Genomic DNA, 26,223 nt, shown 5'->3' with positions numbered 1-26,223 from the left:
CTGGTCGGCTCCTACGGCCGGGGAACGGGGACCTCTAAGTTAGGGGACGCAGCTACCGGAGCCCGCCCCATCCGCGCGAGGTCCGGGGACAACGTCTTCAGGCTTAACTGGGCCGTTCAGAAGAGCGACACCGGCTTGGGTGAGCCATTGCTCTCTATTCTGCCTCAGCACTTGACTTTGCAATGACGTCCTGCTTTTTACTTTTCCATGAGACTGGGTTGCCGAGATCCGGCCCAATCAATATCAGAGAACCTTTCAATTCGCATATTACCATGCTGTTTGAATAGTAAGCCCTTTCCTGGTGCACCCTTCAGATACTTGAGGATTTGAACTACCGCACTCCAATGTGAAGTACGAGGAGAGGTCATGTACTGACTAACCACTCCAACAGCATAGGATATATCAGAGCGAGTAACAGTAAGGTATATAAGCTTACCCACCAGCCTTCTATACCTACCAGGATCCTGCAACAATTCACCCTCGTCTGGAACTAGCTTTACATTGGGATCCATAGGTGTAGACACAGGTTTTACGCCAAGATTTCCTGTTTCCTCCAACAAATCCAAAGCATACTTTCTCTGTGATAGAGATAACCCACTAGAGGAGTATGCCACTTCTATCCCAAGGAAGTATCTGAGATGTCCTAAGTCTTTTGTGGCAAACTCTCTTTGTAAGAACATCTTCAGCTTCTAAATCCCTCCTGAGTTACTACTTGTAATAGTGATGTCATCGACATATACAATCAACATAATGCATCATGCTGAGGACTGATGGCTGAATACGGAATGATCCACAGCACACTGTTTGAGGCCAAACCTCATAACCACCTCACTGAATCTGCCAAACCATGCACGTGGAGATTGTTTCAACCGATATAACAATTTCCTGAGGCGACAGACAGAAGAGGACAACTCCCCCTGAGCAACATATCCTGGAGGTTGCTCCATATACACCTCTTCAAGGAGGTCGTCGTGCAGAAAGGCATTCTTCACATCCAACTGGTGAAGATGCCAGCCATTATTGACTGTGAGGGACAGTAGGACCCACACTGAAGGTATCTTCGCAAGTGGGGAAAATGTCTCATTGTAGTCCACACCGAAAGTCTGAGTGTAGCCCTTTGCCACTAGACGAGCCTTCAGTCGCTCAACAATGCCATCAGACGGATATTTAATGGAGAATACTCAACAGCAACCAATAGGTCGAGCACCAGCAGGCAGAGAGACCAGATCCCACGTCTGGTTAGAATGTAGGGCACCCATCTCAAGGTCCATGGCAGCTCGCCATCCTGGGTGATTAAGAGCCTCATCCAAAGACTGTGGTAACACAATAGAAAACATAGAGAGCACAAATCTTTTGAAAGTAGGAGTTAGATGATCATAACAAACAAAATTAGAGATAGGATGGGTAGTGGAATGAGAACGAGTACGTGAAGCAATAGGTGAGTCAGATACAACTGCTAGAGAAGAGGATACCTGAGTAGATGGTAAGGGGATCTCTGCCTGTGAGGATGATCTTTCGAAGTGAGGGTGCCGTGCCTGCTGCTGACGACGTTGATACTGAAACTTAATAGGTGGAGGATCCACGCTGTGAACACAGGATTCAACCTGACCATGAGGGCAAGCAGAAGAAGATGGTAAAGGAGCAGGAGAACTATCCGGAAGGTCAGGAAGAGAAATGGACACATCAGGTTCCAACCTGGAGGGTGGGTCAGGAAGAGAAATGGACACATCAGGTTCCAACCTGGAGGGTGTAAGGGGTGAGGCAGAACCAAAGAATGGTTCGGATTCAAAGAACGTAAGATCGGCCGATACAAACTATTGGTGCAGACGAGACTGTAGCAACGATATCCTTTCTGGGTACGAGAGTAGCCCAAAAAGATACATCGTTTTGAACGAGGATTTAGTTTATCGCGACCAGGATCCAAATGATGAACAAAGCATACGCAGCCAAAGACACGGCGTAAGTGGGAATGGATCTTGCTGTGGGTATAACGTGTGATATGGAGAATCACCATTCAACACAGAAGACGGAAGACGATTTTCCAGAAAACAGGCAGTGAGGATGGCGTCAGACCGAAAGGTTTTAGGAACCTGCATCTGAAAGAGTAGAGTACGAGCCACCTCAAGGAGATAGTGCAATTTCCTTTCGCCGACATCATTCTGTTGTGAGGTGTATGCATAGGATGATTGATGTGTAATGCCGTGAGAGGAGAGGTAGTCCTGAAAACCATCAGTAGCGAAGAAAAATTCACGAGCATTATCAATACGAAGGCATTTAAGACTGCAACCAAATTGATTTTTTATTTCAGTGTGGAAATTTTCAAAAGCAGTAAATACACCCATGTCATACGTGAATAATCATCAATAAAGACTATAAAATACTTGAATTCATTATTTGATGCGACCCTAGAAGGTCCCCATACATCAGAATGAACCAGCTGAAATAGACTACCGACTCTACTAACAACTCGGGAAGGGAAAGACACTCTGTGATGCTTCCCAAGTTCACAAGACTGACACTAAAAATGAGAAACAGAAGCAGGAACTAAAGATGTCTGCCGGAGGCGCTGAAGTGATGGGTGACCCAGTCAACAGTGCCACTGAAAGGCATCCACTGAACTATGTAAAGCTGTAGAAAATGGACTGCAGTCAAGGCGAGGGTCTGGTGAGGGTGGCGGGGTCGTAGGAGAGGGGGCGAGGGCCTGGTGAGATTGGGGGGGTCGTAGGAGGGGGGTGAGAACCTAGATGGGGGCGGGGTGCTGGTGGAGGGGAAGAGAACCCAGATGGGTTTCAGGAAGGGAGGGGCCGAGGAAGATGGGGTTGGGTGGTGGAGTTAGGGTTAGGGTTAGGGTTAGGGCAGATGAGTTAGGGTTGGGATAAAGATGGAGATGGTGAGTGGTGGGGTTAGGATTTAGGATTCGTGTTTAGGGTTGGGGATGGAGACGGAGAAGGTGGAGGCTGTGGTGATCCCTATGGATCAGAAACCCTAGGGCTCTGATACCATGTTACGAGAGAGATGGAGAAAGAGAAAGAGTGAGTTGGGGCTGTCTCCCCCTCACTAGTTTATTTATATACTGAAAAGAAGAGTACAATTACTAGAATACCCATAGGCTTATTCTAACATACCTGATGTTCAGACCAACCCTTTTTGGACGCCTAGCGAAGTGGTCTTTACTGTTGTCGGAGTTTGAAATTACCTATGTACCACAAAAGGCAATAAAAGGCCAAGATTTAGCCGATTTCCTCGCTGCACATCCCCTATCTGATAATTAACCATTATCAGAAGAGATACCTGATGAGGACGTCTTCTATACTGAAATTCAAAAGGAGCGGCAAATGTTCTTTGACGGAGCATTCCAAAAATCCGTAGAGAGGGCAGGCATTGTATTTTGCACCCTTGAAAACAGTATACTACCATATTCTTTCACCATTACCGACCCATGTTCAAATAACATTGCAGAATATGAGGCGCTAATTATTGGGCTAGAAATCGCAATCGATATGAAGATCCCTTATCCTCGAGTGTTTGGGGACTCAAAACTGATCATAAATCAGCTTCTCCATGTTTACGAAGTAAGAAAACCCGAACTGGTCCCTTACTTTGAAGAGGCCCGACAATTGATGGGTCAGTTCCAACATATAGAATTGACGCATATACTTCTTGGGAAAAATGCTCAAGCTGATGCTTTAGCTAAATTAGCTGCATCGCTGGCGCTTCTCGGTAATGAGATAGCCCAAGTTAATGTTAGAGAAAGGCAAATCTTGCCGTCTCTACATGATTTTCTTGAGGATGAAGGTGTCATTGTTGACACAGTCTCAGTATATGAGATTGAAATAAACGATTGGCTTCAACCTTCGGTTGATTATTTGCAGCATGAGAGATTACCTCCTGACCCCAAGCAAAAAGTGGATGTAGGGAGACGTGCTCCTCGATTTGTATATTTCAATAACACTTTGTATCGAAGATCCCTCGATGAAATTCTTCTAAGATCTCTTTCTGAAAATGAAGGAAAAAAATCATTGAATGAAGTGATGCTAGAATATGTGGTGCTCACCAATCCGGTCCAAAGTTACATCAACAATTAAAAAGAATGGGTTATTATTGGCCCACCATAGTGGCTGATTCGATGGAGTTTGCTCGAAAATGTAAAGTCTATCAATTTCATGCAGATTTTATTCATCAACCACTAGAGCCACTCCATCCAGCAGTCTCCTCATGGCCTTTCGAGGCTTGGGGGATGGATGTGATTGGTCTAATTCACCCTCCATCTTTTGGAAGTCATCAATACATCCTCGCTGCCACATATTACTTCTCTAAATGGGCAGAAGCAATCCCCCTTAAAGCGGTGAAAGCGAACAATGTAACCGATTTCATTCAAATAAATATTATTTACCGTTTTGGTATACCACAACGAATTATCTCAAACAACGGTACACCCTTTAAAAATTGGGTCATGGATCGATTCTCTGGTAAATTCCGCATTAAACAACTCCATTCATGGGCTTATTATGCTCCTGCTAATGGACTTGTAGAGGCATTCAACAAGTCGCTATGTAAACTTCTGAGGAAAATCACTTCAAGAAACAAAAGGGATTGGCATGAAAAGCTTCAAGAGGCCTTGTGGGCGTATCGAACTCGTATCGTACTCCCACACAAGCTACTCCTTACTCTTTAGTCTTCGGTGGACAAGCTATACTTTCTCTTGACGTGCAATTGCCGACTTTGAGAGTAGCAATCGAAAATTCCTTCATTGAAGAAGGGAATGCCAAAATGAGATTGCTAGAGTTGGAAGCGTTAGACGAACATTTTTTCAGAAGTATCATTCTGAAAAATGTAATAAAAAATCGTTCAGAAGTATGTGTTTCGTTTAGAAGTATTTGATTTTTTCGTTCCTTTTTTGCTGAAGTTTCTACGCAATATTCATGTTCTATTAAATGCTTACTCACTGATTATGCACGTGAATATTTTTTCCATTTCTAATGGGTTTCAATAGTTCTTCTCTAGTCATGGTATTATTCATCAGTCATCGTGCGCCCATACCTCTCAGCAAAATGATGTGGTTGAGAGTAACTTCGATATCTTGTCGATATGGCACACACTCTTCTAGTTCATATGCGCGTCCCAATGACCTTTTGGGCTGATGCAGTTCTCACATCTTTCTTTCTGGTGAACTGTCTTCCTTCGTCTGTTCTAGAGAAGAGGTTGCCTTTCTCGGTATTACATCCATCTGGAAATTTCTTTCCTTTACTTCCTAGAGATTTTGGCTGCACTTGCTTTGTTCATAATCTTACTCTCGGTCTAGATAAGCTTGATCCACGTGCCATTAAATGTGTCTTCATGGGTTACTCTGGAACTCATAAGGGATATAAGTGTTATAGCCCGCAGCTTCTTCGTGTTTATGTCTCGCGGATGTTACTTTCTTTGAGGATACATCTTACTTTACTGTGTCTGTTCCTACACCCTCACCTAACCCTCCACTTCCGCTATCGGTACTCATTCCTCAACTACCTTCTTCTTTGCCGCTGCTAGTACCTCCTGAGGTGAAGGTTTATTCATGTGGTCCTCGACAAGTTTTATTACCCACGTGCAGATGGCCCCTCATGCGCATCGCCTCCTCCTCAACCTGCTGGTCCACCCACTGCTCTTGAGGTAATTGTTTCTTCTTCTGCACTTGATGATGCTCTTGTGTCATCTCGTACACGGTCTCGTTCTACTAATGTATGTCACCCTCTTATAGTTCATTTTTATCATATGTGTCCTCTGTCTCTATTCCTCGTTCTGTTGTCAAGACTTTGGCTCATCCAGGTTAGCAGCAATAGATGTAGAAATTGGTGCTATGAAGTCAAATCATACATAGCATTTGGTGCCTCTTCCTCCAGAGGCACAGGTAGTTGACTGTAAGTGGGTGTTCACAGTGAAATACCTATCAGATGGGACAGTAGAAAGACTAAAGGCTCAATTGGTTGCAAAGGGGTACACACAAACCTATGACATTGATATGTCATGGCCTCTCTATCAGTTAGAAGTCAAGAATGCCTTCTTGCAGGGTGATCTGCAAGAAGAGGTATACATTGAGCAACCTCTTGGGTATGTTGCTCAGGGGGAGATGAAGCATGATGTCTGTAAGTTACAGAAGGCCATATATGGTCTTAAGCAGTCTCCTCGTGTCTGGTTTGGATGATTTAGTGAGACAGTGATACGATTTGGCATGAAACAGTGTGTCGTAGACCATTCAGCTCTCAGGGCAAAGATGGTAGGATATTCCTGATTGTTTATGTTGATGACATCATAATTACAGGAAGTGAGAGTGTAGGTATACAGAGGCTGAAGGACTTTCTTCATAAGGAATTGTGCACCAAAGATCTTGGTCGTCTGAGATACTTTTTAGGGATAGAGGTAGCACATTCACTTGTAGGGCTATCTATATCACAAAGAAAGTACGTACTAGATATATTGTAGGAGACGGTCTTTTAGGAGCAAAGCCAGTTGAGACTCCCATGCACCCAAATGTCAAGCTTTCGCCTGATCAGGGGGAGTTACTAGAGGATCTAGGCAGATACAGGCGTTTAGTTGGGAGGTTGATTTACCTCACTGTCACATGCCCGTATATCGGTTATGCAGTTGGTGTAGTTAGTCAGCTATGAGTGCACCATGGACGCCTCAATGGTAATCAATTATTCAAATAGTGAAATATCTCAAGAAAGCTCCTGGTAAATGACTCCTCTTTAGAAAACATAGTCACATGAGGATTGAGAGATATATGTAGATTGGGAAGGATCTGCAGATAGGAGGTCTACAAATCGTTATTGTACTTTTGTTGGAGGTAACTTAGTGTCTTGGAAAAGTAAGAAAGAGGAAGTTGTATCAAGGTCAAGTGCAGAAGCTGAGTACATAAGCCATGGCCTATACAGGTTGCGAGTTGATTTGGTTGAGGTCATTCTTGTCAGAGGTTGGGTTACCCTACTCGTCACCTGTGTTTCTCTTTTTTCCCTTTTAGTTTACTTTCTGTTAGCCAAATAGCCAAAAGTCTTAATTGTTGTTTCTCTTTTTTCCCTCTTATTGTGTTTTTCAGGATCTCTCGAGTGGGAAGACGATTGGTTCGGGTCGTGAGGTGGATGTCTCTATCACCTTGACTGTGTGGTCCCCCTCCTGCTGTTTTGCGTAGTTCAGTCGATCCCTATTAGGGGCATTATCGTCTCAGCCACCCCTCGATTCCAAAGCTTCAGCAGACGTCCGTTATTTCTAGCCCTGTTCAGTCATTTCAGTGTGAGTTCTGTGAACTTGGAACGCACCATCATTTGTCCTTTCCATCTAGGGTTGTGAGTCAAGTCTCGCGTTCTTTTGATTTAGTACATTCTGATGTACGGGGTCCCTCTTGGACTATGTCTCTTTTTGGTATAGATATTTTATCATTTTTGTTGAGCATTTCTCACCATCACATGGTTATTTCTTCTTAAAGAGCACTCTGAGGTGTTCCCTGCTTTTCGCACATTTCATGCTGAGATTACTAACCAATATAATTGCTCTTGTGCACTGATAATGCTAGGGAATACTTTTCTACCTCCAATGGCTTTTAGGAATTCTTATCCACTCATGATATTGCATCAGTCCCCTTGTGCCTACACCTCTCAACAAAATGGTGTAGCCGAGCGGAAATTACAGTATTTGCTTGATATGGCCCGCACTCCTCTTTCAAATGTGGGTTCCCAAAGCCTATTGGAGTGATGCCATCCTCACGTCCTGTTTCTTAGCTAATCGGTTTCCTTCCACTGTGTTAGTTGGTAAATCCCCATTATGGCTTACATCCTCAATGTGATCCCTTTCCCATCATTCCACGAGTTTTTAGCTGTGTTTGCTTTGTCCACAACCTCTCTCTTGGCCTTAATAAATTGGATCCTTGGGCGAAGAGATGTCTTTTTCTTGGAAACTGTCGTACCTAGAAAGCTTATCGTTGTTATAGTCCTCGGTTGTGTCGGTTATTTGTTTTTGCCGATGTCACCTTCTTCGAGTTCGTATTTTTCTTTACTTCTCCCACTCAGGGTGTTGCACTAGACTCTCGGGTTCCTCTTCCTCTTCCTGTTCAACCTGACCCTGTTGATTCCACTTCATCTCCATTGCATGTGACTTCAGCCCCTCATCCAGCTCCTACGTAGGTCTATCAGCGGCGTCTGAGGCCAAATATCCATCACCCTACGCCCAAGGCGTCGTCTTCCTAGCCGTACATTCCTCCTCCTACTTCTCACGTACCTGTCTTATGTTTCTTTGCCGCAGTCTGTGGCAGAGGCTCTTGCTCATCCAGGTTGTCGTGCGCCTATGGATCTTGAGATGGGTGCCCTTCACAATTCAAGCCAATGATAATTGAGATTCGGTGTCTCTCCCTCCTGGTGCTTAGTCCGTAGGCTATCGTTGGGTTTTCTCCATAAAATGTTTGACAGACGGGACAGTCGAGTGCCTTGAGGGGGCGCTTGGTTACCAAGGGTTATAAGTAGACATTGGGGTTGACTACACTGAGACGTTCTCTTCAGGTGACAAAATTCCTTATGTTCGAGTGTTGATTTCCCTAGCCGTCAACCGGGGATGGCCCTTATATCAGCTGGATGTCAAGAATGCCTTTCTTCACGGGGACCTCACTGAAGAGGTGTACATAGAGCAACCTCCTGGGTATGTTTCTCAGGGGGAGATGTCCTCCTCAGTTTGCAGACTTCGCAAATCTCTGTATGGCCTTAAAGAATCTCTTAGAGCATGATTTGGGAGATTGATAGTATGCAATTTGGCCTGAAGCAGTGTGCGGTTGACCATTTAGTGTTTAGCCATCAGTCTGATCCTGGGTGTGTTCTTGTCATAGTATATGTGGATGACATTATCATTACAGGAAGACACAATGGGCATACAGAAATTCAAGACCTTCCTGTAAAATAATTTTCAACCAAAGACGTAGGGCGTCTAAAATATTTTCTGGAGATTGAGGTAGCCTACTCACGCAGTAGTCTTTCCCTTTCGCAAAAGAAATATTTACAAAATCTATTGAATATTGAATGAGACGGGTTTCATGGCTCTGAAACCAGTTGTTGTTCCCATGGACCCGAATACAAAACCGATTCCAGATGAGGGAAATTTGTTAGATGACCCTATCAGGTACGCGGTTGGTTGGAAAGCTCATATATCTCTCAATCACTCGTCCAGATATTTCATTTGCAGTAGGCGTAGTTAGCCAATTCATGAGCGCACCACGTACCTCCCACTGGGCAGCAGTGATTCCGATTCTTTGCTATTTGTAAAGTGCTTCAAGGAAAGGCCTGCTATTCAAGAGACATGGCCATGAGAACTTGGAAGGATTTAGTGATGCAGATTGTGCGGGATCTCCATGTTAAAGGTCTTGAGTTCAAAGGTCTCGAGTTCAAACCTCTCGGATAGCATAAATCCACATGAGATGGTCGGCCCAAAGTGGGACCACATGTGCCACGTGTTTGCCAAGTGGGCCACACGTGCGGGGGAGTGTTAAAGTATAAAAGATAAATAACGCCTTTCTCCAACAGCTTAAGCTTTTGGAGAAGTTGGTAAGTTAATACTCCAGCAGATGGGAGATTAGCCATTGGATATTGTACCTTCGTTGGGGGTAACTTAGCGTCGTGGCGAAGCAAGAAGTCGTCGTAATAGCCAAATCATGTGTAGAAGCCGAATACCGAGCTATGTTACATACAAGTGGAGAGCTAATCTGGTTGCGCTCTCTCATATCTGAGATTGGTTTCTCTCCCTCACTCCTAGCTCAGCTATACTGCGACAATAAGGCTGCTATCCACATTGCTACCAACCCAGTTTTTCGTGAGCGAACAAAACATATCGAAGTGGACTATCATTTCATTCGTCGAAGAATTCAGAAGGGCGAGATAAGCACAATGTTTACTCGATCACTGGACCAACTAGCTCATGTATTTACTAAGTCATTGAGTATGGCAAAATTGAATGACATTTGTAACAAGCTAGGAAGGAATGTATGATATATACATTCCAGCTTGAGGTGGAGTGTTAAAAGATGTATATGTGCCTAAGGGCATTTTGGTCACTGTATTATTTTCCTCATATATATATATATATATAGACACACATTAGTGAAGGGGAGTCACTCTCCCAAACACATTATCCCTCTCATTCTCCTCTGTTCTCTTTCAACACAAACAAAGAGGGTTTCACCTAATACATGAAAGGATGTAATACAGTCCATTGACCAAAATGCCCTTTCTTATGATTTATGAAAGCAAAAAAAAGAGAAATTTTATAACAATAATTAACATTAACAGTGTTCTATTCTTTGTCCATTATTTGTTTTCACCTCTGCATGCTAGTTTTGTTCTGCTTGGATGTTCCTAGAAAAAATGATTTCTAGTAATAGTTGTGCTATAAATTTATCCAGTTAATTGAATATTGATGCCACAAAAAATTTCAATTGATTGTTGAATAATAAATGAGGCCTCTGGTGTGACAGCTAAATCAAAAGTTCCTCTGAGTTTTGATATGAGGCTACGTATTGCATTGGGTTCGTCCAAGGGAATCCTGTACCTCCACACAGAGGCAGATCCACCTATATTTCACCGAGATATCAAAGCCAGCAACATATTGTTGGACTCCAAGTTCACTGCCAAAGTTGCTGATTTCGGACTCTCCCGGCTTGCACCAGTTCTGGATGATGATGGAGTTAATCCTGGTTATGTATCCACTGTTGTTAAGGGCACACCGGTAAGTGTGTCTTTGATAATATATATATAAGCATGTTTCTTAACTTTGATTTATTTACTGGTGTGACTGTTGTGAGTCGTTTCATATAAATATTGCTAATATTCAACCATTGTTCAAAAACCTGGACTTGATTTGAAGATTGGTCTTTTGATTTCCGAGTCTGACTTGATAGGATCCATGGTGAACTTTCTGATTTTACCTAAACGAAATTCACATGAAGTCGTTTCTTTACAAGATTTCGCCGAAATTTTACCTAAATTTCACCGAAATTCCAAAATTTCGGTTGAAATTTCATTTTTAGACTTTTTTACAAAATTTCCACGAAATGTTTTTAAATGTACACCGAAATATATGAAATTTCCACCGAAATAGCCAAAATTGACACTGAAATTTTATACATTTCCGTCGAAATTAAAAAAATAAACGAAATCAAAATCATATTTTTACATGATTTTAGCCGAAATTTCGGTCCGAAACCGAAACATATTGGTTTCGGTGGTGGCCGACACCGACACCGAAATTTAAAACCTTGGTTCATACTGGGTCGAGATGAAACCGTTTGATAAATACAAACCAAGCCACGACCGTCACAGCTATCAGAGAGCATGCCAAAGTTTCCAGATGGAATTGACTTATTGATATCATCTACTGAGGGAGGAAGAAGGCAAATACCAGTAGCTGAATCTTTACTGAAATTCAAATAAAAGAGTCTTCCCACCTTACGGCTGGTCCCAATCAACTTCCCGGTTAGAAGACCCTGCACAAAACAACCATCTTTTGAGAAAAGCACATAACAATTGTTTTCGACAAGCTGACCATAGATCCTGCTTCATATGCTTCTTCGAGAGAAGGAGCCATCCTTCTTTAATGAATGAGCCCGAGCCCTTTTTAAATATAGGCTCTTACCTTTGAAAATAGAGGTGAGAGCACTTTTTAAGATTCAATCATAAATCTTATGATCCATGCGATTTATCCTAATTATGTATAAAAAATAGGACTTTCTTTCGAAATACCTCTTTTCCTTTCTTAGTTAAAACCTTTGAAAACCCTCTTGTGAGAAGGAAGAAGATAGAGAAGGATGATTTAAATCTTGGCTAGGGAATTCAAAATTTGCCCACAGAAGTAAAGTAATGTTACTGATCTTGTTATTTGGATTTGTTTTGTAGAAAATTTGCACAAGAGCATTTTAAAAAATCGTTAACTGCTAAGAAAAACAGAACAAGAACAGATAGTTGCTGTAAATGCAGTTAACAATGATGAAAGTGCTAGTACAATTCAAAATTTAAGAGGAAAATAGAGGGAACAATGTAGATATGTAAATGCACTTGCCAGAATTATGGTTATCAGGTAGAATGCTCAAGAATATTGTAATTGTAACAGGACTGCTTCGTCAGGATTTCTTCATAGTGGTTTCATGGATCTCATTGATTCCAGTAAATAGAACAGGAGAACTGAAACCTCCCGAAGCCCAGAATAGCATTATTAGAGATGAAAAATCAGATCGTTTCTACATTGAAATTGACATTCATTATTCAACCTGTTAAACATATTGGGGGAATTATTGTCATTTTACATAAAGATTCATATAGATTTATATTAATCGTAGAGAGAGAAAAAACTCTTACACGATTCCCTTTTCTCCCATTTTCTCTTTCTCAACTTCTTCTCCTCCTGCTCAATCTCCATCTCTACTATACATGCCTATCTAACATGGTATCAGAGCCATGAAGATTGGCCTTGTCTTTTTCATCATCAAAACTCTAACGGTCTAACCCTAACAAGAAACCTACATCTAATCTTTACCTGTTTCAACCCTAACCCTAACCCTAATCCTACTTGTCTTAAACCTCAATCTCCCTTTCCTTGCTTGCGACATCCAACTCTGTGTTCCCGTCAGACCCTAGCCCCCCCTCCCTGTGTGTACGTGAGACCCCAAACCCCCCTCCCTGTGTCGTGAGATCCCAGCCCCCTCCTTGTATTGCTGTGAGAAACCCTAACCCCCAGTCCTCTCTAACTTTTGGTGGCCGCGATCCCCACCAGCCACCCAACCACACCCGGCACCCTTCTTTGTTGCCGAGGACCTTCTATTCATTCCTATGCGTGTCGGGGCTTGCTCTACATAAGGTATTTTTCATTCTTTTCTTCTATTGAAGCATTGATGGTTGCGTGATCGTTGATTGTTGGTTGTGTTGGTTGCATTAATGGTCGGTAATCGAAGTGGTGATTGGTGCTGTTGTTGTTTCGATGATCTTGCCAGTTTCTATGAACGGAGCTTTGGTAGATTGTTCTAACGAATTGACTGGGAGTATTTATTGTTGATGGTTAGTGGAGTGCCTAGTGGTGGTATTGTTGATGGTTAGTGGAGTGCCTAGTGGTGGTATTGTTGATGGTTAGTGGAGTGCCTAGTGGTGGTATTGTTGATTCGATGGTTGGTGTGCTTCTTGATTGTGGTAGCTCCGACAACAAATAATATTCTTGATAGCTCTGCCCTTGTTACCCCTTATGGTAGTGATCGTGTTCGAGGATCTGGCCGTGTTGGTAGTGGTGGTTGGGGTCGTGGCCGCGGTCGAGATGTTACTGGACGAGGCTGTGGTCGGGACTCCTAGAGTGGTCGTGGACGTGGATCTCGTTTTTGTATCCATTGTAGGTTGGAGGGCCACGACATTTATTACTGTTATGACGTACATCTAGAGCTTCGTCCTTCACGACCTACTGCTTCTGTTGCTACATCTGGTGGCTCTGGATCTGCTGTTGCTACTCCTGGACATTTGCCTCCTGCCACTTTGCCGACTGTTGATCAAATGGTAGTCAGTCGTACTGAATATGACGACCTCATCCGCCTGCGTGATAAAGGCAAGCAACCTGCTGCCACCTTTGCCCAGCCAGGCAGCTCATCTTGTTTCCTTTCTCTTCCATCCTCTTAATCATGGCTCGTTGATTCAGGGGCGTCCCATCATATGACTTGTAATTTTCGACTTCTTTCTTTTTTCCAGTTAGCACCGCCTACTGTGCTTCGTACTATTACATTGGCAGATGGGATGACATCACCTGTCTCTGGGGTTGGTGTGGTATCTATCTCTAATGGTCTTTACTATCATCTGTTCTTTATGTTCCTTCCTTCCCAGTTAATCTATTATTTGTGCGTCACTTAAGGATCTTCAAGATCTGAAGACTGGGACTAGGATTGGTTGGGGCCGTGAGATGGGTGGCTTATACTACCTTGATTCCGTTCCCACTGGCACTGCACTTCGTACCTCTGCTGATGCTCCTATAGACAAATTACGGAAATCTCCTTTTATTAATAAGTCTATAGAGTCCTTTTCATGTGAGTCTTGTGAGTTGGAAAGCACCATCGAGTGTCTTTTCCTTCGTGTGGTGGTAGATGGTTGTCTAAACCTTTTGAACTTATTCATTCAGATGTATGGTGTCCTGCACGAACTACTACTTTATATGGTTTTCAGTATTTTGTTATATTTGTTGATGACTTTTCTCGCACTACATGGTTATATCTTCTCAAGAAGCGTTCTGATGTGTTTACTTCTTTTCATAGTTTTTATTTTGAAATTGAAAATCAATTTCAATGCTCTATCTCTTATTTGCATACTGATAATGCTAAGGAGTATTTTTCAAGTAGTAGTGGTTTCGATCAATTTCTTGACTCTAGGGGCATTATTCATCAATCTCCGTGTGCTTATTCTTCCCAACAGAATGACGTTGTTGAGCGCAAGATCAGATACCTTTTAGATATAACTCGCACCATCATGTTCCAAATGCGAGTACCGAATGTCTATTGGGGTGATGCCGTACTCACGGCATGCTTTTTAAGGAATCGACTGCCATCCTCTGTACTTTCTAGTGAGACCCCTTTCTCAATCCTTTATCCTCTGGGTAATCCTTTCCCGTTATTGCCTCGTGTGTTTGGATGTACTTGCTTTGTTCACAACTTAGCCACGGGATTGGATAAATTAGACCCTCGTTCTGAAAAATGTATCTTTTTGGGTTATTCACAGACTCAGAAAGGTTATAAATGCTATAGTCCAACTCCTACCCTACGAAAAACATTTGTTTCGGCAGATGTATCCTTCTTTGAGGATACTCCCAATTTTTTAGACTCAAGTTTCTACCGCTGCGCCACCAAGTTTGTTTTTAGTCTCGGAGGGTGAAGAGAGGATGTATGGGGTTGAAGGAGATGGCTGGTAGTATTGAGTCACCTTCAGCTGATCATATGCAAGATTCTTCCATTTCGGCTGAACCTGTGCTAGATTCTCCTGAAGCTCCTCCACTGCATGCACCAAAAGTACACAGCCAACGTCCAAAATAGGTAGTTCTGCCCTCATCTCCTCAACCAACCAATCCTACTTCTCTGTCTGAAGATCAGCCTTCAGGTAATCCCCTTATTATCTCTGATTCTCCTATTGCTACTCGTACTCGTTCACGTACGACTGCGCATCCTATTTCAAAGTTTGTTTCTTATGATCATCTTTCACCCAAATTCAGCTCATTTGTTTCCAGTGTTTCTACTATTTATATTCCAAAATCAATTACAGAGGCAATGGCTCATTCTGGTTGGAAAGCTGCAATGGATGCAGAGATGGATGCCCTCCAATTCAATCGAACATGGCAACTTGTTCCACTACCTTCTGGTGCGCATGCAATTGGCTGTAGATGGGTGTTTGCTATTAAATATCAACCTGATGGGACAATTGAGCGCCTCAAAGCCAGGCTAGTTGATAAGGGTTATACTCAGACGTTTGGTGTCAATTATCAAGAGACATTTTCACCAGTAGCCAAAATACCCTTTGTTAGAGTGTTGATCTCCATTGTCGCTAATCGTGGTTGGCCACTTTATCAGTTAGACGTGAAGAATGCCTTTCTTCATGCCGACCTCACTGAGGAGGTTTACATGGAGCAACCTCCTAGGTATGTTGGTCAAGGGGAGATGGGTTCATCAGTGTGTCGCCTTAGGAAGGCAATCTATGGGATGAAGCAATCTCCGAGGGTGTGGCTTGGTCGTTTCAGTGGTGCAATTATGCGGTATGGTATGAAGCAATGCTCAGTTGATCATTCTGTGTTTAGCCATCACTCCAGTATGGGATATGTTTTCCTAATTGTTTATGTTGACGACATATGTTTTCCTTCAGGAACTATTTGCAACTAAGGACTTGGGTCTTCTCAGGTATTTCCTTGGAATTGTGGTGGCTCACTCTAAACATGGTCTTTCTCTATCACAGAGAAAGTATACTTTAGACATTCTAGAAGAGACAGGTTCCATGGGAATAAAACCAACATCTAATCCTATGGACCCAAATGTCAAACTTCTTCCTAAACAAGGAGATTTATTGGAAGATCCAGGTCAATACAGGAGAGTAGTGGGAAAGTTGATTTATTTTACTGTTACCCAGCTTGATATCTCATATGTTGTAGGAGTGGTCAGTCAGTTTATGAGTTCTCCTCACACATCTCACTGGGCTGCAGAACTCCAGATTGGTCGATACTTGAAAGGCACACCAGGAAAGGGATTATGCTTTAGGAAGAATGGTCATGAGATTATAGATGGATTCACTGATGCTTTTTGGGCAAGTTCTCCAGCGGATAGGAGATCTACGACTGGTTACTGTACATTCGTTGGTGGTAATATGGTGTCCTGGAGAAGTAAAAAGCAACATATTGTGTCTAAATCTAGTGCAGAAGCCGAGTACATAGCTATGTCCTATACAACTGGAGAGTTAATTTGGTTGCATTCCTTTTGTTAAAGATTGGTTTTCCTCCTTCGGGACCATCACGATTGTATTGTGATAACCGGTCAGCTATCTACATTGCCAACAATCCAGTTTTCCACGAACGAACTAAGCATATTGAGGTTGACTGTCACTTCATTCGTCAGAGGATCCAAAGAGGAGAGATTTGCACCGTGTTTACTAGATCCACATATCAACTTGCTGATGTGTTCACCAAAGCGTTAGAACCTGCAAAATTAAAAGACGCATGTAACAAGCTAGGAATGTATGATATATACATTCCAGCTTGAGGGGGAGTGTTAAACATATTGGGGGCATTATTGTCATTTTACATAAAGATTCATATAAATATATATTAAGCGTAGAGAGAGAAAAAACTCTTACATGATTCCCTTTTCTCCCATTTTCTCTTTCTCAACTTCTTCTCCTCCTGCTCAATCTCCTTCTCTACTATACATGCCTATCTAACACAGCCAACACACAAACAACATGAACAGGAACCAAGCAGCAGATAGTTCTTCATTCCAGCAACAATTTGGAGCAGAAAAACTCGTGTGAACTGCTTCATATTAGAGGTAGATACACGAACAGATCAGTTCTGGGAGGAAGAACAATTCGAATTTCATCAATTTGTGTTTGATTTCCAGCAATTTCCAAGGGATTTACTGGGTATTCCGTTGAAATCAGTGCAGATTCTTGCATTTTCCAACTCTCCAGCTTTAAGTAGATCGAATTTTTGAAAAAAAAAAAAAAAAAAAAATCAGATCTGGAAATGCTGCAATTTTTGCCGCAAGAATCTTGATGTTTCAATAGATTAAGTGATCTGTAGTAGATTTCGAACTTTCACACAAAATATAATGTGTGCTGATCAATTAGGAAAAAAATCTGATTTAGGAAATGATTTCTTGACAAAGACATGAGCAGATCTGAGATTTTCAGCTTTGAAAATTGGATTCCAGGACTGCAGAAGAACAGAGTTCTGCAAAACTCGGCTCTAATACCAAATTTGATGTAAATCTTGTCTAGTAAATTCAAAATTTGCTCACAGAACTAAGAAAAGCTACTGATTTATCATCAATTGCTAACAAAAACAGGGCAATAACAAGAAGTTACTGTAAATGAAGTAAACAGTGATTCTTCCAATGTTATTAGTCGGCTTTCGGGGAGAGTGGTCCCCCCCAGGAGATTTCTTAGCTACTTTGAGGAGATCTCTGATCTTACTTCGGGCTCTTCTATTGTGTTTAAGCTGTTAGGAGATCAGCTAATGGTGAAGCTGATTCCCTTGCTAGATCAGGGGTTCATAGATTGGTGTTGGAGTGGTTTGACTTTCTCCCTCCGTGAGTTGATTGTTTTGATGTTTTCTTTGTAATCCTTGAGGACCATCTCGGTTCTCTTTTATCAATATATATTGCCATTTCAAAAAAAAAAAAATTAAGTAAACAGTGATGAAAATGCTAATGCAATTCGAATTTTAAGAGGAAAACAGAGGGAATAATGTAGATGTGTAGATGCACTAGCTAAATTATGAAAATCAAGTAGAATGCGTAAGAAAATACGAGAAGAATGATGAAAATTGCAAATGTAACAGAACTCTAAAAAGAATACAGCAAGAGAGAGCTTGGCTCAACTTTGAATTCTAGCTAAGAAGAAAAGATGAAAGGTGTTTCAAATCCAAGAATCTCTTATTTAACATACGTCAAAATTCTCCCTTACAAGTCAGCAAACTTCTCTCTCCTGGTAGGAGTACATAAAATCTCTCCAATTCCTCAAATGTTCTCAAATGAGAGCAGACCTCTCCTATTTATAGTGGAAGACCAGCTGCATTTCCCTCCTTGTTAAATTCGAAAATCCCTCCATTACAATTAACCTCATTACATAGCCACTCAAAAGCCATCTTATTACAAGACAACCCCTACGCATCATACCCCTTATTTCTTGCTATTTACAAAGCATGCCACCCTTACACAACACACTACTTCTCACACCTACTACACAAGGCCCTTGTACTCTTTGGCTGGGACTCGGTCCACATCAGAGTTCGAATGAATCAAACCATTTTGAACCAGTCAAGCACAAAGAATGTGCTTGAGGACATTGATTGCAGCAAGGAGGAGGATGATTATAATGAGGACCACATCGATGACGTACCCATTTTTTATAATTGATATTTGTCATTTGATATTTGAGACTGTGAGAATTGATATGATCTTGTGTCTATTATTATTTTTTAAGATTATCATCCAATATGCATAGGTTTGAATGAGAAATAGACGATTAGTATGTGACAAGTTTGTTGGCAAACAATTTATATTATGATATTGAGTAACTATTCATGGAAGTTTCCATTTGAATTAATGGATTTGGATAAAAAAATGAATAATTGGCTTTTTAATTATTCCCTGATTTGTTTATGATTTTTTGATTGCAGTATATATACATAAATATGAATGAATCTTACGATTTACAATCTATGATCTGATATGATTCGACTTTTATTACAATTTACGATTCAATTCCGATTTTCAAAACATTGACAAGCAGAACTTTATAGTTACCGTGTGTTTTGAGTTTTTTTCATCCTATTAGTAAGTTTTTATATGAAAATAAAATAAAATATTTACTTAATCTATTAAATTTTCAATATATTCCTTGTTATAATCATATTATTATGTAAAAAAATTAAATTTGAGAATTAATTAAAATTTGGAGAATCCATGAATCTTTCTTTTTAAGGTTTGCCGAATCCGACATTCAATACCTTTTGGATTTTGACTGTCACTCCCGTACAAATACAATATAGCTGCAGAGTCTGTAGTATCTGGTCTACATAATGTCTGGTGTGAAGGGAGAGTTGTAGCAGTTTCTAGTAGTGTTTATATTTAATACAGAATATGAGATGGAGGTGAGCTTCTGGTTAGGTTTATGGTGCAAAGACTTCCAGTTTTGAAGGTTATATGTATAACAATCATAAGATTAACCCAAGTCCCTGTTTTGTACTGCCGGAATTTTCTGGAAAAGGTTGGAAAGTAGAAATATTTCTAAAATTTCCTACTTTATTTACACACGAAAAGAGGATAACTTGAACTGACCCTATTCAATTTTTGTCTAGAGGGACCTTCAATTTATGACAATGTCCCTCTAAATTAACCATAAACATGAAAGAAAAAAATTCCTGAGAAATTTTTTTTCCCTTAAGAATATTTTTCATGCAATCCGAACAAGGCCTACGTGATTATGCTTACAAATGAAATGTTAGAATTCTCTGCATCTTTTTTTATTTCCTTTTTTCTACAAGATTTTCCAATTTTTATTAAAAATGTTACTTCAATGAGAAACATTTTATGGTTGACTCTGGTAAAAATTTCTGCTCAGCTTACAAATAATCTTCAACTTACTTTTTACGAATGCATCTTTACTTACAGGGCTACCTTGATCCAGAGTACTTCTTAACCAATAATTTGACAGACAAAAGTGATGTATACAGCCTTGGAATTGTTTTCCTAGAACTCTTGACTGGGATGCATCCAATATCACATGGCAAAAACATTGCCCGAGAGGTACTTCTCACAGCTTAGTTTCCCTTCAGCATATTCATCTCCAGATGTCTTTCCTTATCTGTTTTATTGTCCTTTCTAGAAGCACAACATGTTCTTCACTTTAACCCAGCTAACTTCGAAACAAGCATGAGTGTCTGTGTCAAACCTGTTGATCTTTGAAAACTTGACATGCTGAAATGTGACACTAACATGTGTTTTTTTGGATTGTATGTGACACTAACGTGTTTAGTTTCCCATATATATGAGACAAAAAAGGGGGCTGGGATGGATAAGAAAAGGGGTGGACAATTGCCTTTCTTGGAAACAGAGAACAGCAAGAAAGCTTCTCGAGACTAGAAACCTAACTCTATTCTTTCATTATGTGATGGCGATCTATCAAAGTTTCAAAACCACCTCAAAACCAAAATTTCAGCCGAGAGACCTCTTGGAAAAAAAAGGCAATTTGAAGCGCTCCCTCCTTGGTCGACGGAAGCCCTAGGGAGGGAGGCAGTCTCTCTCTCTCTCTCTCTCTCTATATATATATATATATATATATATATATATATATATATATATATTTTTTTTTTTTATTTTTTTTATTTTTTTGAGTTTCGCCCTCTCTTTCTCGTCTCTCCGCATTGCTAGCTCTCTCTCGTCTCCCTCCCTTCCTCTGTATTTTTTGAGTCTCGCTCTCTCTTTCTCGTCTCTCCCCATTGCTGGCAAAAGATGAGCCGTGAAGGTCGGATCTGGAACCTTGGAGGCCAAATCTGGAGTATGGCTCTTCCGTGGAGGCCGAATCTAGGGCCGTGGAGGCGGGATTTGGAGCTGTGAAGCTGGATCTGGAACCGAGGAAAACCATGGAGGTTGCCAGAGGCCGTGAAAGACCGTGTGTTGCTGGACCTGGAGCTGTGGAAGGCCGGCTATAGGTGGAGCGAGGCCGTGGAGGATCTGGGAAGCTATGGATTGCCGGATTTAGCAATAGGGTTGATGGGTTTGGCCGTAGGAGGCTGTGGTCTTCGAAATCAAGATCGTGGGTGGTGGCCTTAAGAAGGGCGTGGTGGCCAGCGGCAATGGAGGTTGCCGGATTCTTGATGACGGTGGTAGTGGCTAAGACTCCCCCGGCGGAGATGACTTTTGTGGAGGAGATGTAGGAGAGACTGGAGATGGTGACTGTGGAGAAGTAGGTGGTCGACGGCGGGGAGGATGACCCGCCAGTGTATGGTGGTGGTACGAGGTGGAGGCCGCCGGAGATCCGACGATGTTGTTGGATGGTTTGCTATCGTGCATGGTTAGGGGCGCACGATAGCTCTGGGCCTTCGAGCGGGATTTTTGAAAATTGAATTTAGAATGTGGTGGAGAAGTCTGTGTGATGTGGCAGGTCACGATCTTGACTTGGTGGGCCCCACAATATGACACTTTTTGTTGGATTCGATATAATTGAGGCTATTGCGTAATGTAAGGGGTAATGGGTTTTTCTTTTGGGCCAAGGAGAATGCTCCTGGGCAATTCATACTATGTAAATCTGGTGGGACTACTGGTCCCCATTGTAAATTTTGTTGGTATGAATATATTAGTCAATTTAAAAAATAAAAAAAAAACAAGAAGTGGGTGGGAATGTGTGTATGAGAAATTATATGGTCCCCGAGCATGAAGTCCCGTGCAGGCAGTACGCAGTACGTCAAAAGTACCGCCCTTGATATTTGATCCAACCGCAGCCCACTAAAAAAGTGGTTTTTAGTGGGCTGCTGTTGGATCAAATATCAAATGGTACCGCCTGCAAGTTATAAACTCTCTCTCTCTCTCTCTCTCTCTCTCTCTCTCTCTCTCTCTCTCTCTCGCTATATATATATATATATATATAGAGGAAACTGCTCACCAAACTTATGGTGAGCTTAAGCTCCCCAATCACATGGCTCCCCAATCACATGTGGTGATCCAAACCATTCATTTGCAAGGCCTTATGATAGATAGGGGGTGTACCAAAAATCAGCTCCATAGGATCATCCTAACCCCTCCATTTGTGGAGGACAAAAAATGGGCAGATTTGTGTCTGTCCATTTTTGTCCTCCACAAATGGAGGGGTTAGGATGATCCTATGGAGCTGATTTTTGGTACTCCCCCTATCTATGTAAGGGACTTTAAAATGAATGCTTTGGATCATCCTAACAAAGTGGGCCCCCATGTGATTGGGCGCTTAAGCTCACCATAAGTTTGGTGAGCTTAAGCTCACCAACAGTTTCCTCATATATATATATATATATATATATATGAAAAGTGTTTCTACTCGGTCGGCCAAAAATATAGTGGAGGCCCACATTGTTTGGGTGATGTAAACCATTCATTTGGTGGGCCCTGATCGGGTGTGCCCAAAAAATCAGCTCCATAGGATCATCTCAACCCTTCGATTTGTGGAGGTTAAAATGGACAGGTATAATAAACCTCCACAAATTTGTCCATTTTTAACATCCACAATAGGATCATCCTATGAGCTGATTTTTTGGGCACACCCTATCTATGTCAGCATCTATCAAATGAATGGTTTGGATCATCAAAAAAATGTGGGCCCACTATGTTTCTGGCCGACCAAGTAGACAACGTTATCTACTTGACCGAGCAGAAACATTTTCCCCTATTTTATATCGTATGCGTCAGATAACTTCTGCTAATTTTACACCTAATGCTTTTATGAAACTATAATTAGTAAACTTCATGGATTTGCCAGTGTTGACACTGGATTTCTAATTTAAATATGGAAGATGTCATGCTTAGTGCAGTTCCGAAGAACCAGCACAGCTCTTTTATTTTCAGGTAACAGATGCTAACCTCGACCTTTTTCCGATCAGTGGCTGACCTCTTTAGATTCTGTCGCATTCTTCACATGACACATTTTGATCATGTGTGTTTGCCATGCTTGGAGAATGGCTACATTGGATAGCCGATGATTCAAAACGCAAGCCAAAAGGTGGGCTGATTGGATATCTAACATACAACAGCCCTACTGAAGCATTCTCGGGTCAATTCTGGGAATTTGGTTTGAGCTTTTACCATAAAATCGGGTCGGGTTGGGTTGCGTACGCGCTGATTGGATGTCTAAAATAAGGCCGTCCTGCTTAGCGATTGTAGAGATTATGCTTTGATGTAATTATTTGATATTGTTTGGATCCAGGTGAACATGGCCTACCGGTCTGGTATGATGTTCTCGGTCATAGACAACCGCATGGGCCCTTATCCTTCCGAATCTGTGGAGAAATTCATGGCATTGGCCCTCAGATGTTGCCGGGAGGAGACGGATAGCCGGCCTTCAATGGCGGAAGTGGTGAGGGAGCTAGAGAACATATGGCGTATGACACAAGAAGCCGACATGGCCGTATCTGAATCGATAACTGATCCCATAAACATATCGATGTTCCCATCAGCCTCGACAACCACCAACTCCTATGTGTCATCAAGTGACCTTCTCAGCAGCGTCGACCCCACCATTATGCCCCGCTGAAGCTATCACGAAATTTATCGAATATTTTGGAATTTTGCATTTATATATTCTGGAAACATGAACTGGGTTTCCGTCAGTTATTTTCTGCTTCTATATGATATTTGTAACATTACTGTTATATTTGTGTAAAGTTGTACATTAAGCTTGTAAGGATTGAGTGTGATGTCACACCCCAAACTGAGCTCATGGCCAGGCATGTGACAACGTCGCTCACCTGCAAGGCAGAACCTTACATACAAGCATGCAAAGCCTTTCTTCTTCGAACTTGTCATATAATCTGAATAATCACTCACAGCATGAATTTCTTTTCAATCTCAATTTAATGCATAAAGGAATCAAAAGCCACTATTAACTGCTTAAATTTGACACTTCAAATAGTTCAGGTCTCACATTTCTACTCTTTCCATAAATATATCCAACTAATCAAATACTCACAATTCAAGAGAAATAAATATGATCAATAGAATTTCGAAGCTTAAAGATCTAAAGCCGAACTCCCCTTCGAATTCCGTGATGTTATACCAATTAATTCTCAAAATCTGTAAAAATAAGATAACAATGGGGTGAGCTGGTTGCCGGAATTTTTTTTTATTCTTGGGACTTTTGTGGAATTTCCGGAGGAAACCCACGTTTGGTTGGTGGGCCCAAAATAATCTCAGGAACCAAAATAACCCTGCACGAAACCCCAGGAAGGAAAAAAAATACTCCCACGAACCAAAATAATACCAGGAATAAAAAATAAGCTTGCAGAAGAATTTTTCTTCTTCCCAACAGTTCAAGCAACCAAACAAAGCATTTTTTTTTTCCACCATAGTCTGGTCAACCAAACATGGGATTTTTATTTTACCGGGATACTTCCAGGGAGTTTTTTTCCCCACCAATCTCCGAGGAAATTTTTTGTTCCACAAAAATCCCAAGAACCAAAAAAATTCCGGCAACCAAACGAGATTTAATCAGCCTGGACATGCGAAGAGAAAATCAAGAGGTTATGCCGGATGTTCAAATAAAAACATAGCTAGAAAGTTAGAAGAACAAAAATCAACCTTTCATCAAAACTTCTAATTTTCAAATTCAGGAACCCCGGAAATGAACAAAACATAGCTAGAAAGTTAGAAGAACAAAAATCAACCTTTCATCAAAACTTCTAATTTTCAAATTCAGGAACCCCGGAAATGAACGATGCAATCCATGAATGAACATGCACAAGACTATCTCATGTACCTAGGTTGTAAGTTTCAGGCACCCACTGTTCTAACCGACAGCATGGGGGACTTCCTTTCGGAACGGCCATTCCTACCTTTCCCGTCTTCCAGCTACTATATCCAGTAGCAAGGGAATGCTAAATTATCAAACATGGAAAACCACTACAGATTAGGGCTGCAACTTGAGTCAAGTTTTACCCGACTCGCATCGACCCGACCTGAAAATAACATGGGTCGGGTTTAGAAATCATGGGTCTTGGATAGGGTAGGGTTTTAAATTGAAAAACCCGACTCAATCTTGGGTAGGGCTGTGTTTAAAAGAAAGGAAAAAAACCCGAAATCCGACCCGACTCATATGGGTGCTGTGACTTTCTTTGTGACTTTCTTAAATATCTCCTTACTAACATAGCAAATTATTTTCCAATATATTGATACAATTGTTTTTATTTTATTGAGGTGATCATGTCTGTTATGTGAAAATAGAGTGTCCTTAAATTTATACACTTGATGACATAAGTTTATAGATTTTTGGTGTGAAGATTTGTTTTTTCCTGCAATCTTTAAAATTAGTCACTATCCTACCCTAAACAATGAAAACCCGACCCGACCCGAGAAACTATCTTGGGTCCTCGGGTTTATGAATCTTGGGTTTTCCTGTAAAAAATTAGACCAGAGCCGGCCCTAGATAATTCTCGAGTAGGGTAGGGTTTTGGAAAACCCGATCCGCCTGACGGCCCTGACCCGTCCGACCCAAGTTGCACCCCTACTACAGATCACTAATGGTCGTCGGTGTCAATGTCGGAGGCACTCCTCAGGATACAACTCGACAGGATCAACATTTTACCTCCCATTGGCGAGGTTTGTTCAGACTCTAGTCTTATGAGATGTAGTCCCTTTCCAATCATTCTCCTAAAACCCCATACAAGATGAGCAAGACTAGAATTGCCATGCGTGATGTAGTATGATAAAAGAATGTGTAATAACAATTCCATATTTCCATGCATAATGCAACATGATAAAGAACCCATGCATAGCATGAACAATGCATCCGTTTTGCAAACAGGAAGACATTTCAACATTTAAAATCCATCATGAACGGTATTCAATAATTTTCAAATTTCATGCATTCTTATTAGTTAAAGCATGGATAAACATGTAAGCGGGCATTCCAGTCCCTAATTTATTAAGGGAAATGATAAATGCGCCCCTTTTCATCACTAGGGGCACTCAGCAGCAGTGTATCAATGACTACGGAGGGGCTGATGTACTTCACGTCAGAAGGATTCAACGGACTTGATTGCCACATACACTGAAATTGGGTGTCCCAAGTGATGAAAAGGGGCACATTTATCATTTCCCTTTATTAAATAGATGGATTCTATCCTATTAAGATAGTTCTCGATAATGCACATTGCCATTGCCACAAACACTTGTTCCCAATCCTAATTTATAAAGAGTTTGTAGGTATCGTAGCTATTTTTTAGAGTAAAACACTAGAGATTCGCCGCAGGACTTACCTC

General features: G+C 41.4%; 1 protein-coding gene across 3 annotated transcripts in view; it reads left to right on the top strand.

Moving 5' to 3' along the window:
- The window catches only part of LOC143880292 (putative LRR receptor-like serine/threonine-protein kinase At1g06840), a 114,928-nt gene extending 91,169 nt beyond the window's left edge, over positions 1-23,759 (top strand). For all 3 annotated transcript variants that reach the window (XM_077383149.1, XM_077383148.1, XM_077383147.1), the window contains 3 exons: positions 10,484-10,734; positions 19,895-20,029; positions 23,175-23,759. In XM_077383149.1, coding sequence (XP_077239264.1) covers positions 10,484-10,734; positions 19,895-20,029; positions 23,175-23,501 — 713 coding nt within the window. In that variant the 3' untranslated portion in view covers positions 23,502-23,759. The remainder of the gene's footprint in view (positions 1-10,483; positions 10,735-19,894; positions 20,030-23,174) is intronic.
- The last annotated feature ends 2,464 nt before the right edge of the window (positions 23,760-26,223 follow it).

The sequence above is a fragment of the Tasmannia lanceolata genome, unplaced genomic scaffold (genome assembly GCF_043159265.1).
Source record: "Tasmannia lanceolata isolate RefF3 unplaced genomic scaffold, GAP_Taslan_0.1 ptg000006l, whole genome shotgun sequence".
NCBI lineage: Eukaryota > Viridiplantae > Streptophyta > Magnoliopsida > Canellales > Winteraceae > Tasmannia > Tasmannia lanceolata.
The sequence above is the reverse complement of the archived record's forward strand: the minus strand, read 5'-3'. Positions and strand labels throughout refer to the sequence as shown.